General features: G+C 35.6%; 1 protein-coding gene and 1 long non-coding RNA gene across 3 annotated transcripts in view; both read right to left on the bottom strand.

Moving 5' to 3' along the window:
- Positions 1–268: 268 nt before the first annotated feature.
- On the bottom strand, positions 269–3,841 carry LOC137094433 (uncharacterized). 2 transcript variants are annotated; one of them, XR_010908654.1, is made up of 5 exons: positions 3,673–3,841; positions 2,958–3,019; positions 2,744–2,865; positions 2,367–2,501; positions 269–877 (listed from the first exon to the last, which is right to left on the bottom strand). It is a non-coding gene; the product is annotated as an uncharacterized lncRNA (long non-coding RNA). The 2 variants fall into 2 exon arrangements; XR_010908653.1 differs by having other exon boundaries at positions 2,744–3,019.
- Positions 3,842–6,404: 2,563 nt separating this feature from the next.
- slc4a8 (solute carrier family 4 member 8) overlaps positions 6,405–16,526 on the bottom strand; it is a 36,020-nt gene continuing 25,898 nt past the window's right edge. The window contains exons 12-25 of the mRNA XM_067460099.1: positions 16,334–16,508; positions 15,989–16,122; positions 15,343–15,588; positions 14,991–15,096; positions 13,775–13,936; positions 13,563–13,676; positions 11,702–11,863; positions 10,622–10,873; positions 10,429–10,497; positions 10,175–10,348; positions 9,684–9,815; positions 8,790–8,902; positions 8,479–8,587; positions 6,405–7,868 (exon numbers count right to left, since the gene is read on the bottom strand). Of these exons, the coding sequence (XP_067316200.1) occupies positions 7,857–7,868; positions 8,479–8,587; positions 8,790–8,902; positions 9,684–9,815; positions 10,175–10,348; positions 10,429–10,497; positions 10,622–10,873; positions 11,702–11,863; positions 13,563–13,676; positions 13,775–13,936; positions 14,991–15,096; positions 15,343–15,588; positions 15,989–16,122; positions 16,334–16,508 (1,960 nt within the window). The 3' untranslated portion in view covers positions 6,405–7,856. The remainder of the gene's footprint in view (positions 7,869–8,478; positions 8,588–8,789; positions 8,903–9,683; positions 9,816–10,174; positions 10,349–10,428; positions 10,498–10,621; positions 10,874–11,701; positions 11,864–13,562; positions 13,677–13,774; positions 13,937–14,990; positions 15,097–15,342; positions 15,589–15,988; positions 16,123–16,333; positions 16,509–16,526) is intronic.

Below are 16,526 nucleotides of genomic sequence, written 5' to 3'. Positions count from 1 at the left end.
TTGCATAAGATTGTAAACAGCTACTCACTTAAAAACGTTGGGTTAAAAATAACCCAACACGTAACCCAACTGTGGGTTGGTATAGCACCTTCCCAACGTTGGGTTATTTTAACCCAATGCATTGGGTTACAAAACAGTTGGGTTAAAAGTAACCCAACAGTTGAGTTAAATTTTTATTTTTATTCAAGCCATTATTTGAATAAATAAAATACCCATTGTTTTCAAATAAAGATTTTTTTATTTGTATACAACAATACATGTGCTTTAAAATATATATTTTAAATGTCAAACTAAATATTGGGGAGTAAATATTTATTGTAAATATACATAAATGTGTAAATATTAAATTCAAAATACACAGCACACATAATACACAAAAATGTACATAAGGTAAACATACATAAAAGGTGTGCATACAAAACAAAAATTAAAAATGAACACAACAAATATTAAATTAAAAACCTATACAAATATGGACAGAATACACAAATTCATAATATTAAATTCTTCCAGAAATAAACAACTTTATTAAAAAATCTACATTGTACACTGTATGCCTTTATGTGTTGTTAACATATCTTAAGTAGCAAAACAAATACAAATTATGATAATCAAAGTTTTTAATGAGGCAGCAAAATATATATTCAAGTTTGCATGCTACAAAATCTCCCAAATGGGGCAGAGGTCTTTGGATAGTTCATGTCATAAATAAATAAAAAATCTGAAACATACAGCCAGTGCTTGAAATAAGGTCTTCTGTTCAACTGTCTCCACAATGAAAATGAAAAAAATCAGCGAGGTCTCTTTGTCACCAGGCATCGTGATGTGGATCCTGGCTTGTCTCACTGTTCAGCTAATGCTGCATGTTAGTTCCAACCTTAAAAGAATTAAAAAAAGTTCAGTTTGCTTGCACTGTGACAACATCAGCAGTGTTAAATTACGTAAAAGTTACAATGAAGCAGTGTTGTACTGAATTAAACAAATTGTCACTAATTAGTCAATACATCTGCTGTTCATTTTTCACCAATCAACATACTAATCCTCATGCCGTTTCAAACCTGTAAGACTTCGGTTCATCTTCTGAACACAGAAAGGCCTAGAAAGGCAGTAAAGATATTAATGTAATCTATGTGACTCCAGTAATTCAACCTCAGTTTTATGAAGTGACAAGCGTATATTCTATCCCTTAACCATAATTTACCACTTTATTTACAAAACATTAATCTCAACACATGTTCACGAGAGCCTCTTGACGCATGCGTGTTGTGTTGAAGAGAGAGCAAATGTTGTTGTGTTTTTTTTTGTGTTGTTGTTGCAAAAAGCACTCGTGTCGCTTCATAAAACTGAGGTTAGACCACTTGAATCCCATGGATTACTTTAAAGCTGTCTGTCCTGGGTCTTAAAGTGGTAGTTGCGTAGGTAGTCAATGGAGGGACAAAAACCTCGCAGATTTCTTCAACATTTGTGTTTTAAAGAACAACGAAAGTCTTACAACAACACGAGGGTAATTCATGAGATAGTTTACCCAAAAAAGAAAATGACTTCGTGATTTACTCACCCTCAAGCCAACCTAGGTGTGTATGACATTCTTCTTTCAGACAAAAACAATCTGAGTTATATTAATAAATATCCTGGCTCTTCAAAGCTTTATAATGGAAGCCCATAATTTGAAGCCCAAAAATGCATCCATCCATTATAAAAGTGCTTCACACGGCTCCGGAGATTAATAAGAACCCATTGAAGTGAATTGATGGGATTGTGTAAGAAAAATATCCATATTTACCACGTTATAAAGTAAAATATCTAGCTTCCAGTGGACCGCCTTAAGTATTCAACTTCTGAAAAAAGCGTAACTGCTGTGAGAATAACGTCGGACGTAGTGTAAAAAAACGTAAATGCCGAGACGATTAAGTTGAACGTAGCGTAAGCGTTTTGAATTGCGAGAGGCGTTACACTTTCTTTGTAAGTTGAATAAGGAAGGCTGTCTGTCGAAAATTTGTTATTTTAGTCTATAAAGTTTTAAATATGGATATTTTTTCTACAAAAACCCATCGATTCACCTCAGAAGGCCCTTATTAACCTCCTGGAGCCGTATGGATTACTTTCATAATGGATGGATGCACTTTTTTAGGCTTCAAATTTTGACCATTATAATGCTTGGATTAGTCAGGACATTTATTAATAACTGATTGTGTTCGCCTGAAAGAAGAATTTCATATACACCTAGGATGACTTGAGGGTGAGTACATTATGGGATATTTTTTGGGTGAACTATTGGATAATCTATTAACAAGCAAAATCACTAAAGGAAATAATAAATGGATGCACTTTATCAAAGCTAATTTGATAGTGTTGCTTTTACTTACAGGCTGATGGGTGAATGTAATTAAGCTTCTCTTCATTTCAGCATATGTTGGACACACCATGTTGTCCATTTGTGAGGTATGACGATGATGGCAGGATGGCAGGAAAGGTTTTAAAGGCAATTTCTCCATGGTCATCTTTGAAAGACAAGTTAACAGAAAAAGAGAAAAAAACAGTTTTCACCTATACCAAATGTGTGGACCTGATTTCATATGCACTTAGACACAACCAAAACAACTTATTGAAATTAAAACATACTGTATGAAAATGAGAGAAGACAGCTGAAAAAAATAATAATAAACTGGTTGTTTCCCAAACAACCTGGTTCTGTAGTAGACCCTGCACTGCACATTGGCCTATCTAATGTTATTCAACTTACCAGCTTGCTAGTAGAGACTCCAAACCCGGAAATGTGCGTCAGATAAGGAAGACATCGAACTTGTGTACTATTGGTGATACTCCAGGACTAGAGTCGAGAACCACTGAGATCCAATCCTCCCTCTGCATTAGAATGAAGCAGGGGAAAATAACCAGAAAAGTATATAAGTCTTTAAAAAATAATTGTGTACAACTTGTTTCAATATCGTACTCACCTTTAATTAAATGGCAGAGGTTCAACTGTTCTAGTCTTTGCTTCACAAATGAATCCATTGGTCTACAACACAGGTATATAACACATTTAGTACAACATATTTAAAATATAGGCAAAAACTGTCATAGCTTCATAAGAAAACGTACTTTAGTTGTATGATTTAGCTACTCCTGTAATACGTTTAATAGTAACATGCATAATATATATTCATATGACAACATTCATTAACGTTACAATTGTTAGCACAATATTTCAGTTTTCTGCGTCAATGCTGTTGTGAATATCTGCACTCATTCATCTCACAACAGATATTTAGAGTAGTAAGTTACTGTTGGATATTCGGCGAATTCAAACGCTTCTCCCTGAATCTCACAGCGCTGCTGTGGTGTCGTGTGACCGGGTCTGAGCGGGTCTGAGCTCGCGCTGCACGGGCCGAGCTGATAATGCTCCGCGCGGCTTTAGATAGTGATTTCAGACCAGGCATAAGTTACTTACTTTCTTTATCGCCGTATTAAGTTTCTAAATAGGTACACTAGAATAATGTTTTTACTTTATTACTGCTAGCGAGCTAACTGGGATAGCTATGGTTTATTTTTCCAGAGAGCATTAACGGGATTTTTTTAAAATAAAATTCAGTTTTCGACTATATTCAACGTTTCAGTACACAATACATAATGTTATAAGAGTTGTATTCATAAAAAAATGACATGTCTTACCTTTCATTTCATAATCAGGCTGCAGCAGCGTCTTCTGTTGGCAGTAACTGGACGGTTTGCCGTTAAAATTTGAACCGTCACTGGGGAAACCATATTTAACCCAACGGCCGGGTTATTACTAAAAATAACCCAACGATGTTAAAATAACCCAACGTTTTGCAAAATAACCCAACATATTGACCCAATATGTGTAACCCAACGGTTGGGTTAAAAAAATAACCCAACGTTTTTTACTGTGTAAGGTAGGTCAAAAACACATGTAGAGAAGTGTTAGGATAATACAATATCACCATTCGGACGGTATTCTGCGCTCATTTAAAATTGATGTGACATCATCTGACATGAAACTGATTCATTAAATTGAATTGATCTCATAGATGTGACTGTTGTGGTTTGTAGTCATAGCAGCACCAACTGCTGCAGTTAATGTGGTGAATCCAACTTCATTTGTAGGGCACTAACAATATAGTTTTATATAATTAGTTTAATAATTGTGTTAATAAAATAAAAAGACCATGAATTAAATACTGGCCTTCTGGACTTACAAAATTTTGAGCTGCAAAAGATAACTTTGCACATATTTGAAAATTACCTATTATATCATATTACATTAGAATTCATCTATATTTAAATTCCATCATGGGTGTGGCTTGTGGTTATAGCGGCACCAGCTGCTGCGGTAAATGTGGCATATTTGAGCGATTTTAAAATACTCTCCTGTTTAAATGCATATTGCCTGTCTTGCACAATTTGCCTGAAGCCACCGGGGTGGTGGTGCCACCGGCTTGGGCCCGTCATCGCTGCTCGCAGCTTTAATTATGTTTGAAGCCTGAAATGTGGCAAAAGATCACAAAGGGGGCCGAATACTTTCGCAAGGCACTGTAGCCTAAATCACGCAGAATGAGTTTTTTTAAAAGGTAAAATGCAAAAAGTTCTGTGTGATGGGTAGGGTTAGTGTAAGGGGATAATATACAGCTTGTACAGTATAAATATCGTATAAAAACACCATGTCTTACATCAACTATGCTTGTGTGTGTGCTGACCTCTGTATATGCAGTAAATGACAGCTGCTCCTCCTGGTGCTAGAAACAGCACAGATATCAACACAATGAGACTCGTCTTAGAGAATGCTGTACTTTCACTTTTCTCTAATGAATGAACAGAAAAAAAGATAAACCGTTTTTAAACACATATTGCACAACATACTCTTTTTTGGAAAGGTTTACTTGTGAACAATAAATAAATAAATAAATAAATAAATAAATAAATAAATAGCGTTTATTTTATGTTATTAACACCATAAATGCATTTGAAATTGGTAGCAGAAACTGAATGCTAACTTTCAATGGAGACGTCAATGAATCTTGAGGTTTTTTCTAACAAACAGACGTACGATCCCTGGTCATCCTCAGTCAGTCCTGACATAAGCAGAGAGACGTTTCCAGGTAAAGACTGATTAAACAGTGCAATTCTGTCACTGTACAGCTCAAACACACTGAATATATCAGTGTAAACGCCATTTTTAGAAGCCCTTTTGCTGTTGGTTTCCCATGAGACGCTCTTGGGCTTGTCCTGTGGGTCGGTACAGGTGCAGGGCAGCAGCACAGACTCTCCCGAAAATGCTGTCATCTTTGTCACACCGCTGTATGATGGCGTACAGGCTGAGGGAAACATCCGTATGTATCATGGGTCCCCAAATGTTTTGTCAGACAAACCTTTTAAACTTAAAATTTGTATTTAATGTATCGCTGAGGTTTCAAGTTAATATTTTAATAACAATGTACTATCGACATACAAATGTTCACAGCTCTATGAAGTCGGTTAATGGTCACATGACATGCAAGTAAACAGTAGGCTAGTAGTAATTCAGACTCAAATTCATGGATGAACAATGAATTTACTTCACATTAATTAAGTAGTCTTACCTGTTATGAGGTAATGCAGAGATGACAGGATTTTTAAAAATACCCATATATTTATATATATCATGTTTGTACTGTGATGGTCATGTATCTCTTCAGACTTTTACAAGTCACATCCTGTGATCTCTTGTTTTTTATCAGTAGTACAGTTGAGGAACTCTTTCACAATTACCAGTTACTGTAGCAAGCATATGCGTCACTGAAACATAAAGACACAAATGAAGGTCTTGGATATATTGTAATTATTATTATAGGCCTAGAGTTGCAGTGGTCGTCTTTTAACACTGTTAGTCTGTTGTTGTTGTTTTTTTCTTAACAGACGTTAAGATAATATATCAGTAAAATTATTTTTAAAAACATGTTTTGAAAACGAATGTAAATGACACATTAAAATTAATTTATATGGTTAATGGCCTTCAGTCGATTAATGAAGAACTAACCGAAATGACATATCTGAAATATATTGGGTAAATAATTATTGTGAAGATGGATATACATTAATATAAATACAGTGAAAGTGAAGTTAAAACTGGCATTATGCTGGGGTGGATCAGAATGAGCAGGAAATCAATATGATGATGGATTTTCAATTGTACATGAGAAGTAAGCTGTGGTTGAAATGGATTTGACTCAGTAAATATAACTTTATTCTTAATTATGTACGACACATTTAAAAATGCCTATATTTTGACCTATTTTCAGTTAATTTAGTATTTAACAATATACCGGTAGTAACTGAATAAAATGTAATGTTGTTCAAAGAAAATACTCACAATCAAAAGAACACAAGCACAACTGTTAATAGGCTCATCTCATTCATAAAATCTAAAATTTATTGGAGTGAAAGACATTCTCTTTGAGCATATCCCAGCATTAAGATAACATGTACAATCAAGTCAACGACAACATTTCTGTAAACAAGAAAGCCATGGAAGGGACAAAAAGATAATTTAGTAGCTTAATGTCAAGCTGGGAAATTTCTTCATTCCTCAACATTCGAAACATGAGTCGAGATTCTGAATTAAATATTGACATTCTCCTATCATGAAGGCAGTTTAAAAAGATTACAACTTACAGACAACTAGTCCTGTAAGAAAAGTACAGCTGTGACCCATTCATTTTAACAGCCAGTGTCTTACTTTATCTGCTCAAATCATTTTATTAAAATACCTTTGTATAAAAGAAAATTCTTTAATTAAAATAATTGTATCACACTGTTATACTCTATATAATAATTCCATTCAAAATATAAAATCATATCAGTATATATCTACACAAAGTGCAACTGTAAATAAAGTGTTATTTCACTGAGGTTAAAAACACAAACATGTTTGACCTCTGCAGAAACTACTATGGGAGTTTTAAAAGTGTGGGGAGGTAGTCTAAAGGAAATGGCTTATTACTAGGACTGATGACCAGAAAGTGTCTTCAAATGAAAGCCTGAACAGTCAAGTTTACCCTCAACCCTGGTGCCTCAAAAGACTGGTGAGCTAAAAAGCCATTTGGATTGTGCATCTAATGGAAATCTCAACCAGTCTGTTCTTAGTAGGGGAGGGGTGACTTTAAAATGGTGGTAAAAACACTTCCAACAGAGTTCATGCTTATCCATCAATGTCCCTGGTGACCTAACCATATAGAAGCCTTTTATTGCTCAATATTAACACGTTTCAATACAAGACGACCAATAAAAATAGACAATTCCGCCAACTGGATAAGGACTAATTTGGTTCATGGCCATGTTAGTCTAATGTAACTGATGGCTATTTATAATGGCACAAAAATAGATCAAACTGAGGTTATTATTCTGATCAGCCATTTGGCTAAAACACATACTTATTGTGGATGTTATGACGATGAACAGAGCACACATATACAGTAATATCTACAGCAAGTATATACTTAAAATCAGAACATTTAAACAACTCTCTTATTCAAAAATGAAAACCAGACAATTACCAAAAAATGAAATAAAAATAAAAATACATGTACATGTACACTACAGCACAGCAGAGACCTATGTTTGCTAAAACTCAGCTAAAACTTAAAACGAACTTGGATTTGGTAGGAGAATATGTTGCACATATGCACATACACACATTGACACCAATATATCTCACACAGCTATACATAAACAGTGTGAGAAACGGTGGGGAAGAGTGAACTAATATCTGTGTGTTTTTAGCACATGGCTGCTTCTCTAATTCAGCTGAATTTCAAACAACTGACGCCAAGAATGTAATTTCTTCTTTCTGTGGGGTTTCTTCACAGAACCTCCTGTGTGGAGAGAAAAACACATAGATAAAGAAAGATAAAATACTTTTACTTTTTAAAACCTGGCTTGTTATCTAATAATCATTTAGCTACTTGCATTAAAAATGTCATATTATGCAATTATACAAAGTCTTGATTTAGTTTTTTGGGTCTATTAGAATAGGTTTTGGTCTGTTGGTAAAGCTCTGTTTAGTTCTTGTCTCTCTGAAGCCCCGCCTTCTGAAACAGTTTGTTGTGATTGGTCAACCTCTTCAAGCATGTATTGTAAATGTAACACCCCTTACCATAATCACATTAGATCCAGGATGGGGAAAAAAAAACATCTCTTGGACATTGCTACTACTACTCATCCAGGCTTCTGCCCTTTTTATTGCATATGCAATGGGCAGAAATTAAAATATATGAAGTATATTGTGATGTGTACGTTCCCAGATGATAACTCAAGACTACAATCTAAGTGTTTCAGGAAGTTCAGAAACAGCGCTCAGTGATGCAGAGAATAGCTCCCTTTTGAGTGGACTGTACAGATACAGCCCTTTTCGATGCTCAAAAGACACAAGCGTAAGAAAGGAAAAAAACAACACTTTAAAGGATGGAAAGAGAGTCGTCTTGCCTTTTTATGTGTACTTGAGCGCTGTGTGTCCTTGTGATTGGAATTGAGGGATTTCCATACAATGGTTTTAGACATTTCATCAGATATGTTAATATCAGAGGGATCGTTCCTGGACAACAGGTGGACACAGTCAAGGAGAGGAGGGGTGAAGGCAGGAGAAGGGGACAAACGGAAAGGTGAGTATTAGTAAGTACACATTAACAGATACACAGTGGACAGCTTATTTTGCAGGAGTCTGACTGTCGGACGGGGTCGCAGGGTTTGCGGTACGCCACAGTGTTTGCATAGAGCTTCTGATAGCAGTGTGGTACCTGGGGTCTGGGGTTCTAGGTGAGTGTAGAGGTTTGCTCTCCATTGGGATCTGCAGTGTGTCTTTATCTTCTAATTTCTCAGAGTCATCCACCAGCATCTCCTGTGATTCCTGCTACTCATAAACACACACATACAACCTCTTTCATTGTATTACATGTCACAAACCAAAATGCAAGGTTAGGTTGATGCATTCTTTTTTCAGTGTACATGCATAAATAGCCTGATTTGTTTGAAAGATCATGTTAAGATTGTTCAGCGTGGAGCCCTAACATACTACTAAAATGTGAACTGCTAATTTACAAAAAAAGTATTTTGTGCTGTAAATAAGTGTAAAAATAAACATTTCAAATAGTAGAGCACTACATTGTTGCTGCAATTATATTAGTTTGCGGCCAATTATTATATATGAAATAAAATAAATAATCATAAAGAAAATAATAATAAAAAACTTTAGAAATGTTACATAGATGGAAAAGAAAATCTAAACACAATTGCAAATCATACATTTGTGTTTCCGTTATACGTCTTGCAACGTATGCGTGCACAAATTGAAAATGCAATTGCAAATACAATTTTCAATTCCTTGTGAATATTGTTTGGAATATCATTCCATACTGTATGCATAAATGAAAATAATCAAGAAGGAAAAAATTATGGCCAAAACTACCACTGGTTTATTTGTTATGCATGAAATAAAATGTTTAGTTGAGCACATTGCATTCAGTGATTCGATGTTATGTTTTATACTGCATAATTTTCGCAAATGTTACATTTACCATAAAGAAAATTTACAATAATGCACATATTGGTTTATGTAATTTTACCTTGAGGAATTAACAACATTGATTGTTTGGATACCCTTTGCTTCATTGAACTGCATTTGATTCACAAACCTCCTCTGCCTTTTTGGAATCATCATCCAGCTTCTTCTTCTTACTCTCAGGCATCAGATCATCAAGGTAACTAAGCTCCCGGTTAGAAAAACAGAAGTCCAGCAGCTTACGGATGAACACTAATGCCAGTACCTGCAGGAAATAAACACGCTTATGCCACTGTTATACTATATTATTCCCATGGTTCTTAAATCAACCTTTATCACTGTTCCTGTAGCTCAAACAGTTGAGCAATGCACTAGTAACACCAGGGTCATGGGTTTGATTCCCAGGGAATGCATGAACTGATAAAATGTATACCTTGAATGTTTTTGATAAAAGTGTCTGTCAAATGTATAAATGTAAAATACACATGAAAATGTGAAAACACAGTGAAAATGAAATGTACAAAAACAACATGTTTTATTCTAGTATTAAAATGTTAATTAAGTTTTTAACACCCCTAACATAAAGTATGTACTTAGGGTTAGGGTTACTGTTTTGGCTCGTACCATCATAGGGAAGACGATCGCGGCAGGGGAAGTTTTGATGACCCAGAGTAGCACAAGGCAGGTAAGTTGGGTTAGAGTGAACAGGTGGACTTTCCTCAGAGGAACGTGACGTAGATAAATAAAGTCTGGCTGGTGCTTCGGTGGCATGCCAAACAACATCAGACGGTCAAAGAACTGAGCAAGAGAGGACAGAGGAAGATGATAAGTGACTGACGTTTCACTATATATGTTTAGTGTCAGATGACTATCTTTACCTGAATGCCTTTTAGAGATGAGGCGCCCATATAAAGAAAAACACCATAGAGAACTGGCATGGGAATGAACTGTAAAGCAAAAAGCAGTATTTTAATATATTTTGTTTTCTAATCCAATGACATTAACTCAAATTAAGTCTTATTTAAGTAGGCCACCGTACATATTATATGAAACCACAGATCGAGTGGTTACCTGTAATGCCCCAGTCATGAACACAGAGCAGCCCATCAGTAGAAAAATGACCAGACCAGTCAGCCTTTGCTCTCTAATACCCAGAAATCGAGGCTGCTCTCCAGGTGCAGAGCTTTCAGACTCCAGCTTTAGACTGTTGACATGGGAAATTGACAGGACTGTGGCTGCGACAAACCAGGGCAACCCCATTATAGAACATATGGCCAGCATCAGTCCAACCATCAGAAGATCCAAATGGTACCCGCAGCCTTTCTATGTAAAAAAAAAAAAAAGAGCATATACTTAATTATGATCAGCACACACCCGCACGCACACACATGCACACACACACACACATGTTGGTCTATGTGGTTTACAGGGACTCTCCATAGGCGTAATGGTTTTTATACTGTACAAACTGTATTTTCTATCCCCTTACACTGCCCCTACCCCTAAACCTACCCATCACAGGAAACATTCTGCATTTTTACTTTCTCAAAAAAACATCATTTAGTATGTTTTTAAGGCCATTTGAATTATGAGGACATTTGATATGTCCTCATAAACCACATTTATAGTGTAATACCAGTGTAATACCCATGTAGTTATACAAATTTGTGTCCTCATAAACCACATAAACAGGCACACACACACACACACACACACACACACACACACACACACACACACACACACACACACACACACACACACACACACACACACACACACACACACACACACACACACACACACACACGTTTGTTTTTGAGAAATGTGGGGACATTCCATAGGTGTAATGGTTTTTATACTGTACAAACCATGTGTTCTATCCCCTTACACTGGCCCTGTCCCTAAACCTACCCATCACAGGAAACATTCTGCATTTTTACTTTAAAAAAAAACCCTCATCCTGTATGATTTATAAGCATTTTGAAAAGTGGGGACATTGCCAATGTCATCATATTTCACCCTTTCCTTGTAATACCTATGTCATACCCATGTCATTATACATACACAATTGTGTCCTCATATTTCACAAAAACATGCCCACACACACACACACACACACACACACCCTACTTTAAAATATATACATACTAGAAGTTTGTGCTCCTTCCGGTTTATTATGACGGCAGTGATCTGTTGGTCCATGAAAATGAGGATGGTGCAGAGAAGAGCTGGTATTGGGGCAGCCAGCACAGTCCACCATGGGTTTCGCCCAATGGGGTTAATCAACCAACCCCGGTCATCACGCGTGGGCTGTAAAACACAAAGAGAAATTTAAACAACCGAGCAAACCCCTGAAAATAGCACGGTTACCATACTTACTCCATATTACTGATCCTTTTTTGTGTGACAAAAAAAGAGCTTCACTGCAAAATCATATATTTTTCATCTTTGCTAGTATTACATAAAAAAGAAAAGAAAAAAGATCCTTTCAAAATGATTCTAAAATGCTCTTTTTATTATCAACAGATGTGCTGCTTAATATTTTTGTGGAAACGGTTAATAAAAAAACATTTATACAATATAGATGTTACGATTCCTGTAATAGGACTCTTATTTTGGTATTTATTTTCTGTTCCCATTTTTCCTCAGTGTTTGATTTCTAAGGTTTGCCTTGTTTACCCTAGAATTTTCTGTTTTTTGTCCTTTCAAATCTGTTTCTGCCTACCCTTTCCCTTGTGTTTGGATGTACTTTTGATATTTTGTTATTAACTTATAATACTTCAGTTGGATCCCACTCTCCATCTTCTCTGAAAAGATCACACGTTACAGTACAGTTCTTTACTACTGTCAATTTTCATCAATTCATTGTGTCATCCCTTAATAAAAGTATTAATTATTATTTTATTGTTTTAAAATCTTACTGACCCCTAACAGTAGTGTAGATTTTAGATACGTTTACCAAATATTTTTATAGTGTAGTGTACAATTTATTGTAAAATGTGTTATGCTTACATATATCAGATGAGTTTCAGCATTTGCCAGGCTGACAAATATGTGTGTATTTCCTTAAATATACTGTATATAACCAAGAATGATAACAACATTTAGAAAAATTCAGTCTAAATTGAGGAATATTTGTAAACTATGAATTAAATATCAGTCCAGCTCAATTAGTTTGTAGATCACTGTCCGCGCAGAGCACATGTATCTGGATTAGCCTGGGGTATAAACTCAATTCCAAGACTCAGCATTGTATAATCATCTAATCTGTCACTGCAGGGGTGCCACTCTAATCTATATGAACAAATGTGCCTAGAAACAAGACACAGACAAATTGCTCAAAAACAGGACTGTTGTGGATTATGAATGGGCAGAACAGAACTGAATGAAGACTGAAGCAGTGCATTTATCACTGTAAGGTAAGATTTGAATGAACTAAAAAGAGCTCAAAGCATTGAAGAGAGCCTTTTTAGTACCAATAAACATGATTTGATTGGCAACTATTTTGGTTTATTTGTCCAGTTTATATTTTATCATATGTTACAGTTTGCAAAATATATGAACATTGCATTGAAAAGCAATAATATTTAAAAAGTGATAGAGCAGCCTTCATATATAAATATATAAATAAACAAGTAAAAGTATAGAAAAAATATACGTTTACATTTTTCAGGTTAATTTAATGATTACATTTTTGATGACCAAATTTTAATGTGGTTGGTGTTGGCATTTATGTATTTTTTATTAAGATTTTCCAGTAAAAGGAATGTTGATCATGACAGAGGGCGGCATTTTGGAAATTACATTAAAAGTCCTTCCTAACAGACATGAATATTCCACCAGGGGGCAGAAGACAAGCACTGTTCTACATTGTATACTTGTGTTTTTCATCCAAGTATTTAAAGCATTAGAGAGCCATTTACCATATTTTATACAAGCAGTGTTGTAGCGCTAAATATGCAAACACTAGTGTGTGTGTTTGTGTGCACATTTGATTATTGATTCGTACCTTGAATTTGCTTGGCACTTGTAATTTTTGGGATGGAACTCCAATGATATAATCAATTAGGACCATGAAAACAATGGTGAGGAACACAGCAAAATCACTGATGACTGACCGTACCTACGTCACAAAAACAAATTAATACACATTTTGCATTTATTGTCTAAAAAAATCACAGTGTATGCAAATATATGTATGTATTTGAGAATAAGCCTCACCCTTGTTGGGAAGTATCTGCTAGTCTTGAACTGTTTCAGGAAGCTAGACATGAAAAAGGTACCAAAAAACAAGATGGCTGACCAGAAGAGCACATCAGGGGTGTAGGGACCATGGTGTCCACACGCCGGTCCAATAAACTGCCCCTGGAGATCTAAACACTCCTACTCACAAACACACACAAAGTTTGGCTCATATTTAACCGCACTGGCAGCCCAGACGCTGACTCAGTTGTGAAAATAGGATTAGCTCTAAATGCGATCTGTGTGAGACTACACTGTGAAATAACATCGCACTGCAGTAATGGGACAAGAATTGAATAACAGGACTCCTCCGACTGAACAATGTGTGTCATAATGTGTTTTTTTTCACTGCCTGATGTTGTACATGACAGTGTGAGGCTGTTGAGAAGTTAAAAGTGAGATAAATCACATTTAAAGTTTAACATTTACACTAAAAAAACACACAGGGTATGTTCAAAATCACCAACACTCACATAAGATAAAGACTCCCGTCACATGGTCTAACCAAAAACGGTCTCTACTGCATGAGACCAGTTGGTGTCAGAATAAGTAAAGACCGTTCACACCAAGAACGATAACTTTAAAGATAACTATATATTATCACCCACACTAGTGGACAATATTGTTCAGTTCATTCTAAGCGCGTGCTTGTCTGCCGCTTTAAATGCACAAGTTTGTTTGCTACAGCAGGATGGATTCTGATTGGCTTTTTTTAAATATTTATCACCTGGAAAAAAATCTTTCTGCAAGTGATTTCAACGATATTGTTTCTGTGTGCCATTGTCGTTGTAGCTGTGGTGTAAACTCTGTTATTAATTAATATGGGGAACGATCTTTATCGTTATCTTTATAGTAAACGTCCTTGGTTTGATCTGGCCTTAAAGGGATAGTTCACATAAAAATTACAAATCTGATTTTTATTTTTGGATCTGCTTGGTTACAAACATTCTTTCAAATGATCTTGCTTTGTGTTCAGGAGAACAAAGAAATTAATAAAGGGACAGAACAACTTAAGAACAACTCAATCATAAGTACATGATGACAGAATTTTCCTTTTTGGGTGAACTATCCCTTTAAGTCTTAGATCATTGTATCATCCAGCTAAACAAAAAGTTGCTTGGTAAGACCATTCAAGAATGTATTTGTTTCTACTAGTTTGATATGACTGTGTGAGGATTGTAGGAGGTTGAATTACCGTTACTGTGAGGTTGCTCCATGGCACTCCAGAGACTGTGATGTTCCTTTGATTCCACAGTTCTAATGTTTTATTACTGGGATTGTCAGGCTCTGCACACCTACAGCTAAAGACACACAATACAATATGTGTTAAAATGTATTAAATGTCTTAATTTCTCACCATTAAATCTCATTAATGTTAAAGAAAACTTAATTTAAAACTTAAAACTTAAAAAAGAAAATTGACTTAGTTAATAATTTATTTGATTATATATGATTATAATTATCTAAGAACAAAAGATTATCAACACAGGATATTTCCAGAGATTCATCTTGCATACGCATCTGTGTATATGAGTTTATATACTTACTAGGCCAGTGTTAGTTTGTCAAGATGACTATGTCTGTTGATCGGGTACAGTTCTCCAAGATGGAAAAGTTTCTCCAGTGCTTCGTAAATAAAGATAAGGCAGATGAGTGCAGCAAAAGCTTCCTCTGTAAAACGTGTGATGTAACAGACCAGGGAGCTTGCATCCGTTGCAACAAGAATCAGACACAAGAAGGCCGTCCACAGACCAATACAAGTACGCAGGGACAGATACGAGAGATCGTAGTCTCTACAGGGACAGAAACAGGCAGGACAGAGACAATAAGTTCAAGATCTGACTTTCTATTAAATATTCATTGTACAATATTAGGAGTGAGGCTACGTGAGTAATTTAATACTAAATTGATACAGAAGATATATTGTAAATATTCTACATCCTCTAAAATGAATTGTATTCTTTTGAAAAATAATAATTATTAGACTATAATATTAAGTAAAATCATTTAATATATTATAATAATCATAATAATAATCTTTAGTTTTATATACTTTACAAATTATAAATACATCATATATAATAAACAATACATAAATTTTTTAACAAATGTATTAAAATTGCAATAACTCATTTATGATTAGTTAATGATTGAATATGTATATTATTAATACTTGGTCTGGTATGTACTGACTTGCAGAACTTGAAAAGAATCTTTTCAAACACAAGGACGGGTCCAGTGCTGCCCAGTATAGTAAGCGGCTGTCCAGCAAACAGAGAGTATGCTACTCCAGTCATAGATGCACCTAACAGAGACTCAATCGCACTCTGACACACACACACACACACACACACACACACACACACACACACACACACACACACACACACACACACACACACACACACACACACACACACACACACACACACACACACACACACACACACACACACACACACACACACACAGCTGTGTTTTACATTATAAACATATTTTTACATGACTTTGCCTTAAACTGTGTGTTCGCGTACTTACAATGCGTCCCTCAGTAGCCTCCCCCAGAAGCCCTCCAAACGTGATAACAGGTGACATGCAGGCACAGTAAAGAAACAGAAAAGAAGCTACACATTGCAAACTCAGACCATCTTTAAAATCACTCAGATAAAATGGAGCTTTTCTCTTCACATCCAGAATCAGTCCTCCAAACAGCCTACAGAGAGAGTGAAGA

The sequence above is a fragment of the Pseudorasbora parva genome, chromosome 12 (assembly GCF_024679245.1).
Source record: "Pseudorasbora parva isolate DD20220531a chromosome 12, ASM2467924v1, whole genome shotgun sequence".
Lineage (NCBI taxonomy): Eukaryota > Metazoa > Chordata > Actinopteri > Cypriniformes > Gobionidae > Pseudorasbora > Pseudorasbora parva.
This window is presented reverse-complemented; position numbering and strand designations above follow the sequence as displayed.